The sequence below is a fragment of the Conger conger genome, chromosome 2 (genome assembly GCF_963514075.1).
Source record: "Conger conger chromosome 2, fConCon1.1, whole genome shotgun sequence".
In the NCBI taxonomy this organism is placed as follows: Eukaryota; Metazoa; Chordata; class Actinopteri; order Anguilliformes; family Congridae; genus Conger; species Conger conger.
Genome location: NC_083761.1, coordinates 76,989,212 through 77,007,499, shown reverse-complemented (window position 1 = coordinate 77,007,499; position 18,288 = coordinate 76,989,212). Strand labels below are relative to the sequence as shown.

Below are 18,288 nucleotides of genomic sequence, written 5' to 3'. Positions count from 1 at the left end.
TTTTTCACCCCGGGCCAGTAGAACCTTGCCAGGATCCTCTCGTAGGTCTTCTCCATCCCCAGATGGGCTCCCAGCAGGTGAGTATGACCTAAGTAGAGGACTCGGGGCACAAACGGTTGAGGGACGAGCAGCTGTTCCACTTCCTCCCCCTGTGGGTTACAGACTCGGTAGAGCAGGTCTTGTTTTACCCTGAAGAAGGGATACGATGGTGTACTCACCGGCCCTTGTGGTACCCCGTTAATGTCTCGGGCATCTCTCCAAGCCTGAGCGAACTTTGGCTCATGTAGTTGGGCAGTGCCAAACCGTGTGGGTGCTTCGGCCTCCTCGCTCACCTCTTGGGGGCCCTCCGAGAAGGCTAGACGGACATCTCTCTCCGGGGGCAGGGCCTCCCCAAGCTCTTTCTCGGACGCAGTGATGGTTCCACTGGTGGCCGGGGTGCTGGGTTGGCGTTTCCTCTCAGGTGGCAGGGCCTCTCCTTCACTGTCCCCAGACGTCGCGGCCCAGACTGGTAGGGGGTTCTGGCGGGCAGCCCGGCGGGGCCGTCGTGGCCTCGTCTCCCTCAGAGGCTGGGGCCCCTCCTCCCAATAAGTCTGGAACAAAGGGCAGTCTCTTCCCATTAGTACCGGTACGGGTAAATTTGGCACAACCCCCGCTCTTACCGCGTGCGTCCCCCGTGGTGTGATTAGGTTGACCCACACCGTGGGGTATTCTCTGGTGTCCCCATGGATCCACGCCACGGCCACCTCTTCACCCCTCTTTTCTCCCGCAAACTCTGGTCTTACCAAGGTGATGGCGCTGCCCGAATCCAGCACTGCTACAGTGTCCTGTCCCCCTACTCGTATCGGGAACCTGGGGGCCTCCGTACTCTGGTGCGCCCAGCAGGTGGTCAGGTACAGGCAGGGGTGCGCGGGGCTGCTCGGACCCCTGGCGGTGGGCCTGGACACCTCCCTCCCGGGGCAGTTCCTGGCTAGATGCCCCTCCTCTCCACAGTTATAGCATCTCCACTCCGGCCGTGGTCTCCCTGCGTCAGGTCTGCCCCGCCGATTTTGGTCAGGGCGGGCTGGTGGGCGCTTCACCTGTGCTGGGAACCTAACTGGGCGGCGCGGGGTTTTGGTGCGTTCAGGTTGGAGCATCTTCTGAGTGACCTGATGGTTTTCGAGGAGGCCCACTAGCAGTTCTACGGAGGTGGGTCCCACCTGGGCTATATCCCGTTTGGCTTCCCGGGGTAGAGCGCGGGTGCATCTGTCCAACACCACCCTCTCCAACAGGGGTGGCCCCTCTCCCTCGGCCAGCCAGCTCTTGGTCAGGCGGGTCAGGGCGGCGATTTGGGACCGGGCAGGCTGGGAGGCGTCATAGGCCCATTTGTGGTATCGCTGGGCTCGGGCAGGTAGGCTGAACCCATATTGGGCTAGGATGGCTCTCCTCAACTTGAGGTAGTCGGTGGCGTCAGCCATGTCCATATCTCGATAGGCCTGTTGGGCCTCTCCCGTCAAGAAGGGGGCTAGTATGGCTGCCCAGGCTGCCGGCGGCCATTCTTCACGTTGAGCGGCGCGCTCAAACACCTGGAGGTACGCCTCAACGTCATCATCAGCTGTCATCTTTGTCAACGCCTCTCGGGGGGTTCGTCTCGATCCGTCACGGGGGGATAGGCGGCAGAGTTCGACCACCGCTTCCTGCAGGGCCCGCTGGGACCTCGCCAGCTCCGTGATGGCCGCTTCCATCATCCCTCGGGAGCCCTCCTCTGCTTCCGCTTCTTGCATCTCAGCGAGGGTAGGGGCAGCCAATCGTCTCCTTCTTCGCTCTTCCCCAGGGGGTGTGGCTTCCATTCACTCTCCGTTCTCACCCGTGTTGGTTCTTCGGCCCAGATCAGCTTCCACAGCGTGGCATCAGTATGCCCGCATTCTCCACCATATGTGGTGCCTCGGGGTGAATCCTGAGGTGCAGAGAGTGGGCAGAGCTAGGAACCAACACAGGAGATAGCAGATGTCAGAAAAAATACTTCTTTTTATTTTTTCTGTGTTTTTTTTTTTCGGGGTATTGGTGATAGCGCCCCCCCTCAGGGCAAGGGTAGGGGAAAACTGGAGAAATCAAAGGGGCCGTTTAGGCAAAAAATAAACGAAGATTCTTCCCAGACCGGGGTATTTTCCAGGGCTTCCTCCCTCCTCTCCTCTTCGGCCGCGTCAGGGCTGGCGGGAAACACAAAGACAGGGGGTGAATAGGGAGGTAATTTATCTGGCTCACGTGACCGGCGTCCGTTTCCAGGTCTTCGGTGTTGCCGTCCGTGAAGGTGGGGTCTTCCTCAGGTTCAGTATGGCTGGGCGTTGCAGGTCCTTCCTCTCCCTGCCTTCCACACTCTCACACGCTCAGGAATGGCACCAACTGAGCCTGGCTGCAGCCTCGACCGCGCCTTAAATCCCATTCCCTGCTCATTAGGAAAAGAGGCTGCAGGTGAGTCAGTGATTTTCCACTCTGCTAACTCACGTGCGCTGGCCGGGGTCCTGGACCGCAGGTAGAGGGATCTCTCTCCAAGGTGCTGATCTCCCCATCACATCTCTAGGCAGATATACCCCTTCGCACACCTCTCCCAATGCGTGACGTCTGCGCGGTTGACCGGCACGGGCCCCTCCAGGGTTCTCCACCCACGTGGCACAACATTCAGGAGCAGGGGTGCCACAGTGTTTTTACACAAAATGAGGCCCTGGTTGTCATCAGTCGTGTGATTTTCTGAAAATGATACACACGCCTCAGAGCCTCCATGTCATTAGTAACATCACAACCTGCATTTCAGAAACACTTCCCTGCCCTGAAGGAGAAGGCAGAGAAAGAAAAGTGTACTGTACCTACCCTGCCCTGTGCTGCCCCCATCTCTCCGCAAACTGACCCCCAGCACATGAGGGAGATCCTGGCCCTGCTGGAGCTGGAGTTTGCCGAGTTCAGAGAGCTCACTCTGGCCCGGCTCTCCAAGGCATATCTCCCTCTGCAGCAGCAGCGGGAGCAGACCCAGCGCAGCAGAGAGAACAGCACAGCCTCTGCTGCCCTGAGGGAGGAGAGCACAGGCCTGAGGCAGAACAACCAGGCCCTGAGAGCCCAGCTGGCCTGTGTGACAGAGGAGACCGCACAACAATTTGAATTGGTTTGAAAAAAACCTAAGAAATTACGCCTCAGATACTGTCAAACTTAACTTAAAGTATATGAAAGCACTGTAGAACGCCTACATACAACTCTGAATGATATTAAAAAATCCGTTCAACAGAACCAGTTCTGGGATTTAAGCACCGCAAACTACACAAATTAGTGATTAATGACAAAGCAATTTGGAGACAATATTTTTAAAATCTATACTGTGAAATCAGTAAAAACAACCACCCCATTCTATGATTAATGAACACCTATACAAATTGGAATCGCCCATCAAGGATAACCAAAACCCACTGGATAAATTATTCTCCAAACAAAACAGATCGAAAAGCTCCCGTCTCTAAAATAAAATGTGGCCTTGATGGAATTAGAAATGAAACGTTCAAAAACAGAACCCTAGAGATGCTTGAAGCTCTGCTTAAATTGTTCAACCTAGTACTGAGTTCAGGGAAGGATTTTTTTGCCCTGAGAAAAAGTTAAATTGGATTTCTCACAAATCATCGTACCACAGATCATATTTACACCCTGCACACCCTAACAAATAAACATATCTGGCAAACAAAAAAATAAAAATCTTTGCATGCTTCATTGGATTCAAGGATTATACTACAAAATTCTCCAAAGTGATGTAGGTGGTTTATGATATCATTAAATCAATGTACTCAGAAAATAAATATGGAGGCAAAATTCCTGAACAAAGTTCTTCACACCAAAACGGGGAGTGAGACGGGGCTGCAGTCTGAGCCAATGACTTTGAGGTGCTGTTGGAACAGTCTGCAGCCCCGGGCCTTCTCCTACATGAACGGAAGTAAAATTCTCACTCTACGCAGATGACCTGGTTCTGCCTGTCACCCAATGAAGAAGGGTTACAGCAGAACTTAGCTCTGACAGTAAACTTAAAAAAGACAAAAATAATGATCTTCCAGAAAAAAGCCAGATGCCAGGAGAACAGATTCAAGTTTCTTCTTGGCAACACCGCCCGAGAACACACCATAAATGATATCTACCTTGGTGTGACCATAGACCAGACCGGCAACACGTCATAGCCATGCCCCTTCTCGGGGGCAAACATAACACAGCGGGAATAGGATTTATAAACTAAATTAGCTATATCTTTTGACAACAATATCCATCATCTTTTTTATTATATATCTGAGCTGAAAGGGAGTTTTAGCATGGCAGTAGGTAAGTCATTCCACCACTGAGGAACCAGTACAGTGAATAGGTGTGAACCACCTGGTGCTCGTAATGAGGGGCCCACAAGGCGACCAGCCCTGCGAGGTGGGTGTGGTCTTGCTGGGGTGTAGGGAGTAATTCAAGTTTGGATGTGTAGTGGGGTAGTCCCCTTAGCAGCCTAACAGCAGTTAAAACAACAGTCCTCCAGATGTGTTGGTATTACATGTGGAAAAAAGTCAACTCCTTCACAAAAGCAGACTGAACAACATGCCAATGTTTTGATCTTCTTTTTATTTGTAAAGCCCCGCACTAACCCAATGATGGAATTTAGCGAGGGTGAATATATCTGCGTCCTTCTGGTGTTGCTGAAAGAAAGTTAGTAGGGTTAAATGTTACAGACCGCTATGCGGCCCCACCACATGTCACATCGCACGTTATGTGCATGTCTCACGAGCTGGCTAGATATCTACAGTCATTTAAGAGGTTGCGTAAGATGCTACTTCTGGGTGATCCGATCGGCTCAGGGACCTAAGAAGACCAACATTAGCTATCCCCGTTCTCAACATGAAGGATAAGGTAAGGCGGAGGAGACTGATTTACTGTCAGGGGTCTACGGGTACAATACACCGTGATACAATAAGCGTAAACGTCTATCCTCCCTAGACCAACTCACAGGGGGCATCCAAGCATTCCCTGTGTAACAGTGAGTGTTCAGTAAGTGAAACCACACAGATCAAGTTTTAACTATTTATTTTACCAGGCAGGTTACTTACTTAATCACATTTCAATTTCAAATACAATATACATAAAAGTAGTACAATAGAAACCAAATTGCAGAGTCTTAAAGGTCATACCTGGTAACAAAGAAAGAAGCAAAGCTACCTGCACGGTGTGCAGGGGATTCTGGCTACAGTCTCCCGGATTGCTTGGTATACTGTCCTTAAAAGCACAAACCAGGCCTTTGATCCTGATCATAAAAAAGGGTCCAGAATGTACTATCTGGTGCCCGGAGCGCTAGCCCAACTTTTCCTGCGCACCCCCTCCTGGCCCGGAGCTCCAGCCCAAGACCAGCCATACAACTCCCTCCTGCCACTGCTGATTCAGCTGTAGCACCAAGGCTGTCCCCTTGCCTGACAGTGCTACCCATTGGTGTTCCTGCCATCCCTCAATCTCATCTGTGCTTCAAGTTATTGGACATTTATGTACTTTTATTGAATCTGGTTTTCTGTTTAAAATCATTGTTTCTACAAACCGTTGTCAACCAGCGGCAGATGGGTTCCCCTACCGAGTCAGGTTCTACTCAAGGTTTCTTCCTCCAGGGAGTTTTTCCTTGCCACTGTTGCCCTAGGCGTACTCTTGGGGCCCGGTTTCTCTGTAAAGCTGCTTTGCGACAAAGGCCCTTTGTAAAAAGCGCTATACAAATAAAATTTAATTGAATCGAATTGAATAACTATTTGAAGTTTAGAGCCAGGCCTCCCCAGGCAGTGAGATTTGATCAGGGGGGCCGAGGCAAATGGCTTTCACTGGGACAGATATCCACACAGTTTTCCCTAGGTTCCTGGATGGTTATGATGTCTTAGGTATACCGTTGTGGAAATTAGACCATTGGACCAGTCGCACTGAAACAATCAGAATAATACCAAACATTACTATGTTCTGATGTGGGGAGTGTCCGCCTCAGAGCACTGTGATCAGAAATTCTAAACCTTTCAAAGGCAAGATTGACTGCAGGTGTTGCATCTCTGCCTAGCTCAATCAGGTCTGTGACTTAGCAGACAATGGGATTTCAATTAGTTAACCACAGTTAGTCAATTGTAATAATTGTTATAAGACAGTGGCAGCCAAAGAGGCCTTTTTGTGTTTCTGGATTTCATGTAAACTTCTGCTCTTATTTAATTTTGCCCGGTGTCATAATTTTGGGCTAGAGCTAAATGAATTGTGAAACACTGCTGATAGCTGTTTCTAAATTAAAGTAAATCCTCTGGTGTAAAATGTTTCTAACAATAATGTAGGCTAGTTATTTAAACTCCTCTAACCTAACGGAAGAAGAACTTACTGCTCATGGTTTTATCTTTGTTAATTCTGGACTTATCTTTGGTTTCAGGTGTTCGGTTTCAGACGCGTGCAGATGTTTCTTTCTTGTCCGCAGACTTTCGAAACGGATCCGCATTCAGCCAAAGCCCTGGTCCCGATAGCTCCACTCCGGGTCATCCAAGGCTTTTGGCTTGTAGGGAAGAATACATTTCCTGCTTCATTGTTCTTGGATGGTCACCTAACACCTCAATCGTACTGAATGATGCTTTGCTGGCAATGACCATTTGGTTTCCTTGGTCACATCATATGCATACAAAATAATGTGTATTCGTCTGTCTGTCACCCAATCAGGGACAAGTACCTGGATTTTACTTCAGGAGGTTTGGGGCGTAAAAGCTCATTCCTTTGTAACATGAGTTTGTAATTGCTGTAATTGCTGTACTGTAATTAAAGACTAGCTCTAGCTGGGGAGTAGGGAGTGATCAAGGATTGTATGTAAGGTGGGGCAGTCCCCCTAGCAGCCTGAAATGCCAACACTAGGGCCTTGAATCGGATGCGTGCAGCAATAGGAAGCCAGTGGAGGCCAATGAGGAGCGGGGTGACATGAGCCGACCTGGGCTGACTGGTGATCAGGCGGGCTGCAGCATTCTGGACCAGCTGGAGGGGCTTGATGGCACACGCTGGGAGACCGGCTAGGAGATAATCCAGGCGGGAAATGACGAGCGCTTGGACTAGGAGCTGGGTGGCTTTCTCCGTCAGGAGATGACGGATACGGCGTATATTGTACAGAAAGAATCTGCAGGTTCTGGCAGTGGAGGATACTTGTGGAGCCAGGGTGAGGCAGTTATCAAGAGTTACCCCAAGATTCTTTGCTGTATGGGAGGAGGAAACTACAAAGTCCTCAACAGTCAGTGAGAGGTTGATTGACGGAGAGGACTTAGCCGGGATGTAGAGAAGCTCAGTTTTGGCAAGGTTAAGCTTCAGGTGGTGGGCAGCCATCCACGCAGAGATATCAGCCAAGCAGGCAGAGAGATCTGTGTGGTGACCTGGGTATTGGGGGGGAAGGAAATAAAGAGTTGGGTATCATCGGCGTAAGAGTGATAAGAAAAGCCATGGGAAGAGATAACAGAACCAAGAGACATGGTGTATAGCGAGAAGAGGAGAGGACCAAGAACTGAGCCCTGCGGGACTCCAGTTTGTAGGGGGTGAGGGTCAGAGACTGAGCCCCTCCAAGTCACCAGGTAGGATCGACCAGAGAGGTAGGAGGAAAACCATGCGAGTGCAGATCCTGTGACACCCATCCCAGTCAGCGATGAGAGAAGAATCTCATGGTTGACTGTATCGAAGGCGGCCGACAGGTCGAGGAAGATGAGGACAGAGGAGAGGGATTTGGCTTTAGCAGAGTGGAGTGCCTCAGTGACCGTGAGCAGGGCGGTCTCAGTGGAGTGGCCACTCTTGAAGCCGGACTGGTTGGGGTCATGGAGATTGTTGTGAAGATGATAAGTGGACAGTTGGGAGCAGACCGCCCGTTCCAGAGTCTTGGCGAGAAAGGGAAGAAGAGAGACAGGCCGGTAGTTGCTCAGAGCAGAGGGGTCAAGAGTAGGTTTTTTGAGCAGGGGAGTGACTCTGGCCCTCTTCAGGGAAGAGGACATGGTGCCAGAAGAGAGGGAGGTGTTGATTAGAGAGGAGAGAAAAGGGAGAATGTCATTAGATATAGATTGTAGAAGGGGAGAGGGGATGGGGTTAAGAGGACAGGTGGTCGGGTGGTGGGATGTAAAGAGTTTCAATGTGTCGGAGTCAGAGAGGGGAGAAAAGGAGGTTAGGGAGTTGGGGAAGGTAGGAGGGTCAGCAGGGGGAGAGGGTTGGGAGAAGGAATTGCGAATTGCATCAACCTTCTTTTCAAAGAAGGAGACACAAAGGACCAAATTCCTACATTATTGGCGATATGACTGACAATGCAAACTTAAAACCATAAGGGTACAGAAGGGTTTGGGTGTCAATCGATAATGAAACTATTTGTGGCAATTGTACTGACAATAATGTGAAATAAGGTATTTGTGTATGTAAGAGATACAAACGGGAATGCAAACTGCCTGTAAAAAATGTAACACATAGTTAAGAATGCCGTCACTGCTCCACTGTCATATAACCATACAACACACACATTGATGTTTGTTATGGCCATTACCTGTTTACACAGATAAATGCAGATGGGGAGGGATTGATTCAGAGAATTCACAACTATCTTAATGGGCCCTCAGGAATAAAGGGGAAGTACCAAGACACACACTGGGACCTGATTTTCAAAAGAGCCACGGCAGCATCAGTACTGGCGTTACTGGATGTATCGGCTCTGACTTGCTACCTTCAGGTTTTAATAAAACAACATAAAAAGGATGCTGAGTACATGGAAAGGAAGGCTGTAATGAAAGCCGGAACACAGCAGTCTACGTGTAGAGTCACCTAGTGCAACTGGGACTCCATTGTGGTTGTTCCTGGTATCCAGTGGTGTCAAACATATCCTTAAGTCCATTATGTGGTGAGCCAGTGGTCACTTTGATAAGAATGTGTTGTTCCTGAATTAAACCTTTCTCTCTTGTTTGCATACAGGTCAAGGTTTAAGGGGGAATTTTGTAGGGAAGAATACATTTCCTGCTTCATTGTTCTTGGATGGTCACCTAACACCTCAATCGTACTGAATGATGCTTTGCTGGCAATGACCATTTGGTTTCCTTGGTCACATCATATGCATACAAAATAATGTACTGTACTCCTGTACTTCAGGAGGTTTGGGGCATAAAAGCTCATTCCTTTGTAACATGAGTTTGTAATTGAACTGCCTTGCTTGGTTGTGTAACAGTGAGATTTGTCAGCTGCGGCAGAGGTGAGCAAAATAGCACAGATTTCGGAGTAAATTTGAGACTTAGGCATGATAATTCTCCTGTGAATTTAATCTTGTTCTGACCTGTTTAGCAGTGAAGTTAGCTTCACAGGGTTAAATGGGAGGTGTGTTTGTAGAGGAACTGGACTTTTTAAAAGTACCAGCAGCGTATCCCACGTTTATCCTGTGTCCTTGAGTTAAACGACCACAGTCAGTATATTGTACATAGGTGTACTCAGAACCTAGGATAATGGAGTATGCCATTGAGTATATTGCAAAACTTTGCAAAGAGGGATCCTTTGGATCTCTGTTAGAAAAATCAGATCCTCTAGTTTGGCTTGAGGAGGCATGTGAACAACACAATAGTAAATGCAACACGCAAATGTACTAGCAGCCCTGTTGCAAGGTCAAACAGAATTGAAATGCCGTTTGTCAGTAGCAGAGAAACTGTGCTGAACAGAAGCAAACAACTGAAACACTTGGGGAGACTGTAGAGGCTCTGAGAAGTGAGTCTGCAGCAGGACAGGCAGAGCGCTGTTTAGCAGCAAATAATAGCATTGAAATGCGGCAACAGTTAGCGTCACTGAGGACAAGTTTGTCTGAATCAAAAACTGTAAATGTCACCATAAATTGACAGTTACAAAAGTGTCAAAATGCCTATGAGTTGCTATGGGCAAAAAGTGCAAGAAATCCAGAGGTGCATAGACCAGTCATAAAAGACAGTACTGCTGATAAGCTCAGGCAAATTCAGTGTCATGTTGCTGCTTTGGGTATTAATTTACCGGAATACTTTGACAGTAGTTGTGATGGTTCAGAAGAGGCTGATTCAGATCCGGTTGAATGTCACATTGCTGCGGGTCCAGTTAAAGCTGCTCCTTTCCGCATAAGAGAGCGCCAAACGCGTAGGAGAGCAGCGGTAGCTACTGAGGGCAGTGCTGCTGCAAATTATGAATATGAGACAGTACATGAACACCTTCCTTTATCTACCTCTGAGCTCGGGAGCTTGTGTAAAAACACTGGTCAGCGGGATGGTTTTTCTGACCCCCGAAACTATTTGGCTGAGCTGCAACGGCAGGATACAGCACATACACTAGATGACCAGGATTGTTTCCAAATTCTACAGTTAACCATTCCTGCTGATCTTGTTCAGTCGCTACCTGAAAACATTAAAGGACCATTAGATGGTGTGTGGGCAAATGCCCAGCAGAGAGAGTCTGCATTGTTGGGTATGATTGGTAACCCACAGCCCAATTGGAAACTAATACAGAACACCACACCTGATAGAGGTGAAAATCCAGTAGCTTATACGAACCGATTGTTCAATTGCAACACCAGGAATTCTGGAATGCAAAATCCGGGCAGGAATGATCCAGCTTTCCTTGCATTAATCATGGAACAGTATGATGACATAGTCAATGATGCAACAAAGCTTGCATTAAATCAAAAGCAAAAAGCAAACAATTTTACTTTTGCTGATGTCTGTAGTCTTATATCGAGTTGGTACGAAACTACATGTAGTGCCCTTATTATTAAAAACAAGGTTTCAGCTGTTGTCACAAATGAGGGTTGTAAGATGCCGAGAGATGCTTGCCACAATTGTGGTAAGATTGGGCAAGGTGTGGTGGTGCTGCTAGACAGAGACCTAGGCGCAAGAACGCAGGGACATTTGTAACAGTCAGAAATCTTTCTTTCTGCTCAGGGTCATAAGGAGTCTCAAGATGCTTGCCAGAACTGTGGTAAGATTGGGCATTTTAAAAGGGACTGCTGGTCGAGGGGTGGGGGTGCTGCTAGACTGAGACCAAGGCTGAAAAACACAGAAAAAAGTAGAACACAGTCAGAAATCTCTCATATAGTTCCAGCCATGACCTATGAGGACATGAATTCAATACTGCAGCAGCTTAAACAGGTTTTTGCTAAGTTTTATCTAAATTCCGCTGCTGCACATAACACAAAGGATATGACTGACAATGCAAACTTAAAACCATAAGGGTACAGAAGGGTTTGGGTGTCAATCGATAATGAAACTATTTGTGTCAATTGTACTGACAATAAGGTGAAATAAGGTATTTGTGTATGTAAGAGATACAAACGGGAATGCAAACTGCCTGTAAAAAATGTAACACATAGTTAAGAATGCCGTCACTGCTCCACTGTCATATAACCATACAACACACACATTGATGTTTGTTATGGCCATACCTGTTTACACAGATAAATGCAGATGAGAAGGAATTGATTCAGAGAATTCACAACTATCTTAATGGGCCCTCAAGGAATAAAGGGGAACTACCAAGACACACACTGGGACCTGATTTTCAAAAGAGCCACGGCAGCATCAGTACTGGCGTTACTGGATGTATCGGCTCTGACTTGCTACCTTCAGGTTTTAGTAAAACAACACAAAAAGGATGCTGGGTACAGGGAAAGGAAGGCTGTAATGAAAGCCGGAACACAGCAGTCTATGTGTAGAGTCACCTAGTGCAACTGGGACTCCATTGTGGTTGTTCCTGGTATCCAGTGGTGTCAAACATATCTCCTTAAGTCCATTAAGTGGTGAGCCAGTGGTCACTTTGATAAGAATGTGTTGTTCCTGAATTAAACCTTTCTCTCTTGTTTGCATACAGGTCAAGGTTTAAGGGGGAATTTTGTAGGGAAGAATACATTTCCTGCTTCATTGTTCTTGGATGGTCACCTAACACCTCAATCATACTGAATGATGCATTGCTGGCAATGACCATTTGGTTTCCTTGGTCACATCATATGCATACAAAATAATGTGTATTCGTCTGCCTGTCACCCAATCAGGGACAAGTAACAGCATTGTACTTCAGGAGATTTGGGGCATAAAAGCTCATTCCTTTGCAACATGAGTTTGTAATTGAACTGCCTTGCTTGGTTGTGTAACAGTGAGATTTGTCAGCTGCGGCAGAGGTGAGCAAAATAGCACAGATTTCGGAGTAAATTTGAGACTTAGCCATGAGAATTCTCCTGTGAATTTAATCTTGTTCTGACCTGTTTAGCAGTGAAGTTAGCTTCACAGGGTTAAATGGGAGGTGTGTTTGTAGAGGAACTGGACTTAAAAAAAATAAAATGTACCAGCAGGGTATCCCACGTTTATCCTGTGTCCTTGAGGTAAACCACCACAGTTGGTATAGTGTACACGGTAGATATATTGTGCTGACCTGTTTAACATTGAAGTTAAGCTTCACAAGGTTAAACGGGAGGTGTGTTTGTAAAGGAACTGGACTTTTTAAAAGTACCAGCAGCGTATCCCACGTTTATCCTGTGTCCTTGAGTTAAACGACCACAGTCAGTATATTGTACATAGGTGTACTCAGAACCTAGGATAATGGAGTATGCCATTGAGTATATTGCAAAACATTGCAAAGAGGGATCCTATGGATCTCTGTTAGAAAAATCAGATCCTCTAGTTTGGCTTGAGGAGGCATGTGAACAACACAATAGTAAATGTAAAAGTCAAAAAAAATAAACACGCAAATGTACTAGCAGCCCTGTTGCAAGGTCAAACAGAATTGAAATGCCGTTTGTCAGTAGCAGAGAAACTGTGCTGAACAGCAGCAAACAATTGAAACACTTGGGGAGACTATAGAGGCTCTGAGAAGTGAGTCTGCAGCAGGACAGGCAGAGCGCTGTTTAGCAGCAAATAATAGCATTGAAATGCGGCAACAGTTAGCGTCACTGAGGACAAGTTTGTCTGAATCAAAAACTGTAAATGTCACCATAAATTGACAGTTACAAAAGTGTCAAAATGCCTATGAGTTGCTATGGGCAAAAAGTGCAAGAAATCCAGAGGTGCATAGACCAGTCATAAAGGACAGTACTGCTGATAAGCTCAGGCAAATTCAGTGTCATGTTGCTGCTTTGGGTATTAATTTACCGGAATACTCTGACTTTGACAGTAGTTGTGATGGTTCAGAAGAGGCTGATTCAGATCTGGTTGAATGTCACATTGCTGCGGGTCCAGTTAAAGCTGCTCCTTTCCGCATAAGAGAGCGCCAAACGCGTAGGAGAGCAGCGGTAGCTACTGAGGGCAGTGCTGCTGCAAATTATGAATATGAGACAGTACATGAACACCTTCCTTTATCTACCTCTGAGCTCGGGAGCTTGTGTAAAAACACTGGTCAGCGGGATGGTTTTTCTGACCCCCGAAACTATTTGGTTGAGCTGCAACGGCAGGATACAGCACATACACTAGATGACCAGGATTGTTTCCAAATTCTACAGTTAACCATTCCTGCTGATCTAGTTCAGTCGCTACCTGAAAACATTAAAGGACCATTAGATGGTGTGTGGGCAAATGCCCAGCAGAGAGAGTCTGCATTGTTGGGTATGATTGGTAACCCACAGCCCAATTGGAAACTAATACAGAACACCACACCTGATAGAGGTGAAAATCCAGTAGCTTATACGAACCGATTGTTCAATTGCAACACCAGGAATTCTGGAATGCAAAATCCGGGCAGGAATGATCCAGCTTTCCTTGCATTAATCATGGAACAGTATGATGACATAGTCAATGATGCAACAAAGCTTGCATTAAATCAAAAGCAAAAAGCAAACAATTTTACTTTTGCTGATGTCTGTAGTCTTATGTCTAGTTGGTACGAAACTACATGTAGTGCCCTTATTATTAAAAACAAGGTTTCAGCTGTTGTCACAAATGAGGGTTGTAAGATGCCGAGAGATGCTTGCCACAATTGTGGTAAGATTGGGCAAGGTGTGGTGGTGCTGCTAGACAGAGACCTAGGCGCAAGAACGCAGGGACATTTTTAACAGTCAGAAATCTTTCTTTCTGCTCAGGGTCATAAGGAGTCTCAAGATGCTTGCCACAACTGTGGTAAGATTGGGCATTTTAAAAGGGACTGCTGGTCGAGGGGTGGGGGTGCTGCTAGACTGAAACCAAGGCTGAAAAACACAGAAAAAAGTAGAACACAGTCAGAAATCTCTCATACAGTTCCAGCCATGACCTATGAGGACATGAATTCAATACTGAAGCAGCTTAAACAGGTTTTTGCTAAGTTTTATCTAAATTCTGCTGCTGCACATAACACAAAGGATATGACTGACAATGCAAACTTAAAACCATAAGGGTACAGAAGGGTTTGGGTGTCAATCGATAATGAAACTATTTGTGGCAATTGTACTGACAATAATGTGAAATAAGGTATTTGTGTATGTAAGAGATACAAACGGGAATGCAAACTGCCTGTAAAAAATGTAACACATAGTTAAGAATGCCATCACTGCTCCACTGTCATATAACCATACAACACACACATTGATGTTTGTTATGGCCATTACCTGTTTACACAGATAAATGCAGATGAGGAGGGATTGATTCAGAGAATTCACAACTATCTTAATGGGCCCTCAGGAATAAAGGGGAACTACCAAGACACACACTGGGACCTGATTTTCAAAAGAGCCACGGCAGCATCAGTACTGGCGTTACTGGATGTATCGGCTCTGACTTGCTACCTTCAGGTTTTAATAAAACAACACAAAAAGGATGCTGAGTACAGGGAAAGGAAGGCTGTAATGAAAGCCGGAACACAGCAGTCTATGTGTAGAGTCACCTAGTGCAACTGGGACTCCATTGTGGTTGTTCCTGGTATCCAGTGGTGTCAAACATATCTCCTTAAGTCCACTATGTGGTGAGCCAGTGGTCACTTTGATAAGAATGCGTTGTTCCTGAATTAAACCTTTCTCTCTTGTTTGCATACAGGTAAGGTTTAAGGGGGAATTATGTAGGGAAGAATACATTTCCTGCTTCATTGTTCTTGGATGGTCACCTAACACCTCAATCGTACTGAATGATGCTTTCCTGGCAATGACCATTTGGTTTCCTTGGTCACATCATATGCATACAAGATAATGAGTATTCGTCTGCCTGTCACCCAATCAGGGACAAGTACCAGCATTGTACTTCAGGAGGTTTGGGGCGTAAAAGCTCATTCCTTTGTAACATGTGTTTGTAATAGAACTGCCTTGCTTTTTCCCGGTATGCTTCATATTGTAATTAAAGACTATTTTAGCTATATGAATACATTGCTAATATGTTGCTAACCTGAATATCGGTCTACTTGTTTTACTTCACAAAGGACCAAATTCCTACAGGCTACTAAGTACGCGGCTGTTCGAAGTTAATGGCAGATGAACGGAGGGGAAGCATTTTGCATACTGATGCTGGTGGCCTATCTGAGTAAAATAGAGCAGTAGTTCTCAAAACCATACAAGGAACCCTCAGCATGCTATTTTGTTTGTTACAACAACAATCTCTTGCTGAATTGCGGTTGTTGAATACATGTTCTAAATGTTCTTTCATGATCATTATTTTTTATGTGGCAAAGTTACATGTGCTCTTAGGCATTGGTAATGGAACAATAGACTACTCAGAAGTGTTGCGGTTTATGAAATACACACAGTAAATTATTAACTGATTATTTATATTCATATCAATGTCTCATGAAAGAAAGCATGTCCAATGTAACCTATTGTCTGTAACTATTAGTCATGCACCCCAGATATTTGTCTGCCAATAATATAGTATAGCCTAATATTCTAAGAGGTAGGCTCTTTCGTAGATTAATATTCAAAATAAATGAGCGATAAAACAGTGGTCTATAGCAGTCGCGCACCATTTTCATTGTGATGTAGTTTATGGTCTTGTGACTGAAACGTTTGTGGTTTCCTTTTAGCAACTGGCAATTTAAAAATGATTTGCGCATCAACTGTCAGCAAAGAGCGCATATTCTGAGACATTATCGGGACATTATGGAAAACACGGTAGCCTATAGGCTATATCAAAAGTATTAAGAAGTAATATAACAGTAGCTAATATTATTAATAATATGCTATTAGTGAATTACAGCCTTAAAGATGAATAAATAAAAGAAATTCACTAATGGGATACATGGTGTTATTTCAACATTATTTCAAGTAGACGGCTATTCTTTAGTTTTTTGGAAAAGTTTTTTGACTTCATTTTCTACACCGTTTCTGCAGTGATCTATTAAACAGGATTACAACACTATTATGTCAGTCATCACCATATACCTAAGTGCACACGGCAGTTATAAATTAACTTAGACATATAGGCTAAATAATCTGTGATTTCCTTGCTTGAGTGAGTTCCTCGCTGGAGTCAGATTAGACTCCTCAACCGTTTTGATAGGTTGTTCTTTTGGTTGGCGAAGTACCGCGGAGTTACTTATTCCCTTTTTCGTTTCCCCCTTCATCCTCTAGGGCGTATCCCTTGTCTCTAGGGATACATCTAGAACATATTTGTACTTACTTTTCGAACCCCTCTCGGTCGTGTTTGGTCCTCCGACCCCACTCCCTTACACACTATACATATATATACACATAGCGTTCACTCATAACAAAAATGAACATATAATCTAGTTATTTGACAAGAATAAATCATTAAATAATTAAATAAGAAAACACCAATAACTATCATCTTTACTGATGATCTCTCTCTTCTTGAAGTGTTGGCTGATTTTGTTATTTTGTCTCTTGCGATAATGCCTTCGAAAATGAAGTGTTTGTTTATATCAAATAAAAATCTTAATGTATTATTTATTACAGGGCACTCAAGTCCACCATCAGTATATTTAAGACCCGTTGAAGTGAAATAGGCAGAATGGTGCGCAACCCATTGTTGATCCTGAACCTGCGTAAGCATTTCGTTGTTATAGAATTGCTCGTTTAAAGTAGAGCTACAGGTTTCATGGGGATGTAAAACATGCTTATAATAACGGTTCTGACAGAAGAAAATACGTTGGATGGATTTTCAAAGGGATTTCTTATTTATGAGATTCTTTAGAAGAAAAACTATAACAGAAAGAATAATAAATAAATCAGCGCAACCATTTTATTTTGGATGTGACAATTTCATGCCTGTGTTAAGAAAAGTGGTGATACTTAACTACCGTGTGCATCTTTGTGTTGATGGCAGAAAGTGTGTAAAAAAAAGTTATAAATTGCGTTTACAGCGGAGTATAACCCATAATTCCTCACAGACAATAATCAGTTAAGTCATTTTATTACTTTTGTAAAAACAAATTGTAAAATAAAAAAAAATTGCGCTGGTGATGGTAATGAGCTTCAGTACGTTCATGGAGCTGTATTGTCACCATCTGCCGGAGAATTGAAGTCATAAGTCATAACTTTTTGGAGGAGACACATTAAATGTTTTAGAGATAGGGATAAGAGATAGCACTTTATGTATCTCCGTGGGGAAATTTCAGTCTCATAGCAGCAGAGGTTAATAGAATAAAAGGAATAAGGAAAGGAACATAGGGGGAACACAATAGATAGAAATACTGTTATGCCGGGGGGAACAGAGGAACCAAAAGCAGACATTGGTGGAGAAAAATGGCAAGTTTACTCACAGGTGAAGGGGCAGACAGAGCGTAGTCAAAAAACAGGCCAGGGTCAAAAACTGGGGGGTCAATCCAATAAGGCAGAGGTACAACAATCCACAACAAAGAAAGAATAGTCCAGGGAAGCAGGCAGGGGTCAAAACCAGATGGGCAAGGGCAAGGGCAAGGGCAAGGGCAAGGGGGCTAGAACTGGGGGAAGGGATCAAGGGCTCAGGACAAGAAAACAGGACAAGACGAACTAGCCGCGTGCAACTGAAAAGGACAGGTATAAATACACAGGGGAATGAGACAAACTAGGCGGGGCATGGGAGTGAGGGCAGTCTAACAAATAAACATCAGGTGAAACACATGAAAGGGTAATAGGACAATAACAAGGGGGAAACGAAAACGTGTGATTACAGAACTGAATTGAAACTGGAGATGCGTTAGTAAGTTAGTGAAGTGATTTAAATTACAAATACCCAAAACTAGTGAATGTTAGTTTGTTAGTTTGACAAACATATTAGTGTGTTAGTATAATTAGTACTGTAGAAATTATATGTTAGTTGGGATTAGTATATTAGTGCTATGTACAAACATGAAATGGAGAGAAAGCAGGAAGGAATGCAAGATTGGAAAGAAGATTGAACCCCGGAACTACCGTAAACACCC

The 18,288-nt window shown here is 45.1% G+C and overlaps 1 protein-coding gene across 1 annotated transcript in view; it reads left to right on the top strand.

Moving 5' to 3' along the window:
- The first annotated feature begins 2,755 nt into the window (after positions 1 to 2,755).
- LOC133121338 (deleted in malignant brain tumors 1 protein-like) overlaps positions 2,756 to 18,288 on the top strand; it is a 41,848-nt gene continuing 26,315 nt past the window's right edge. The window contains exon 1 of the mRNA XM_061230539.1: positions 2,756 to 3,098. Within this exon, the coding sequence (XP_061086523.1) occupies positions 2,756 to 3,098 (343 nt within the window). The remainder of the gene's footprint in view (positions 3,099 to 18,288) is intronic.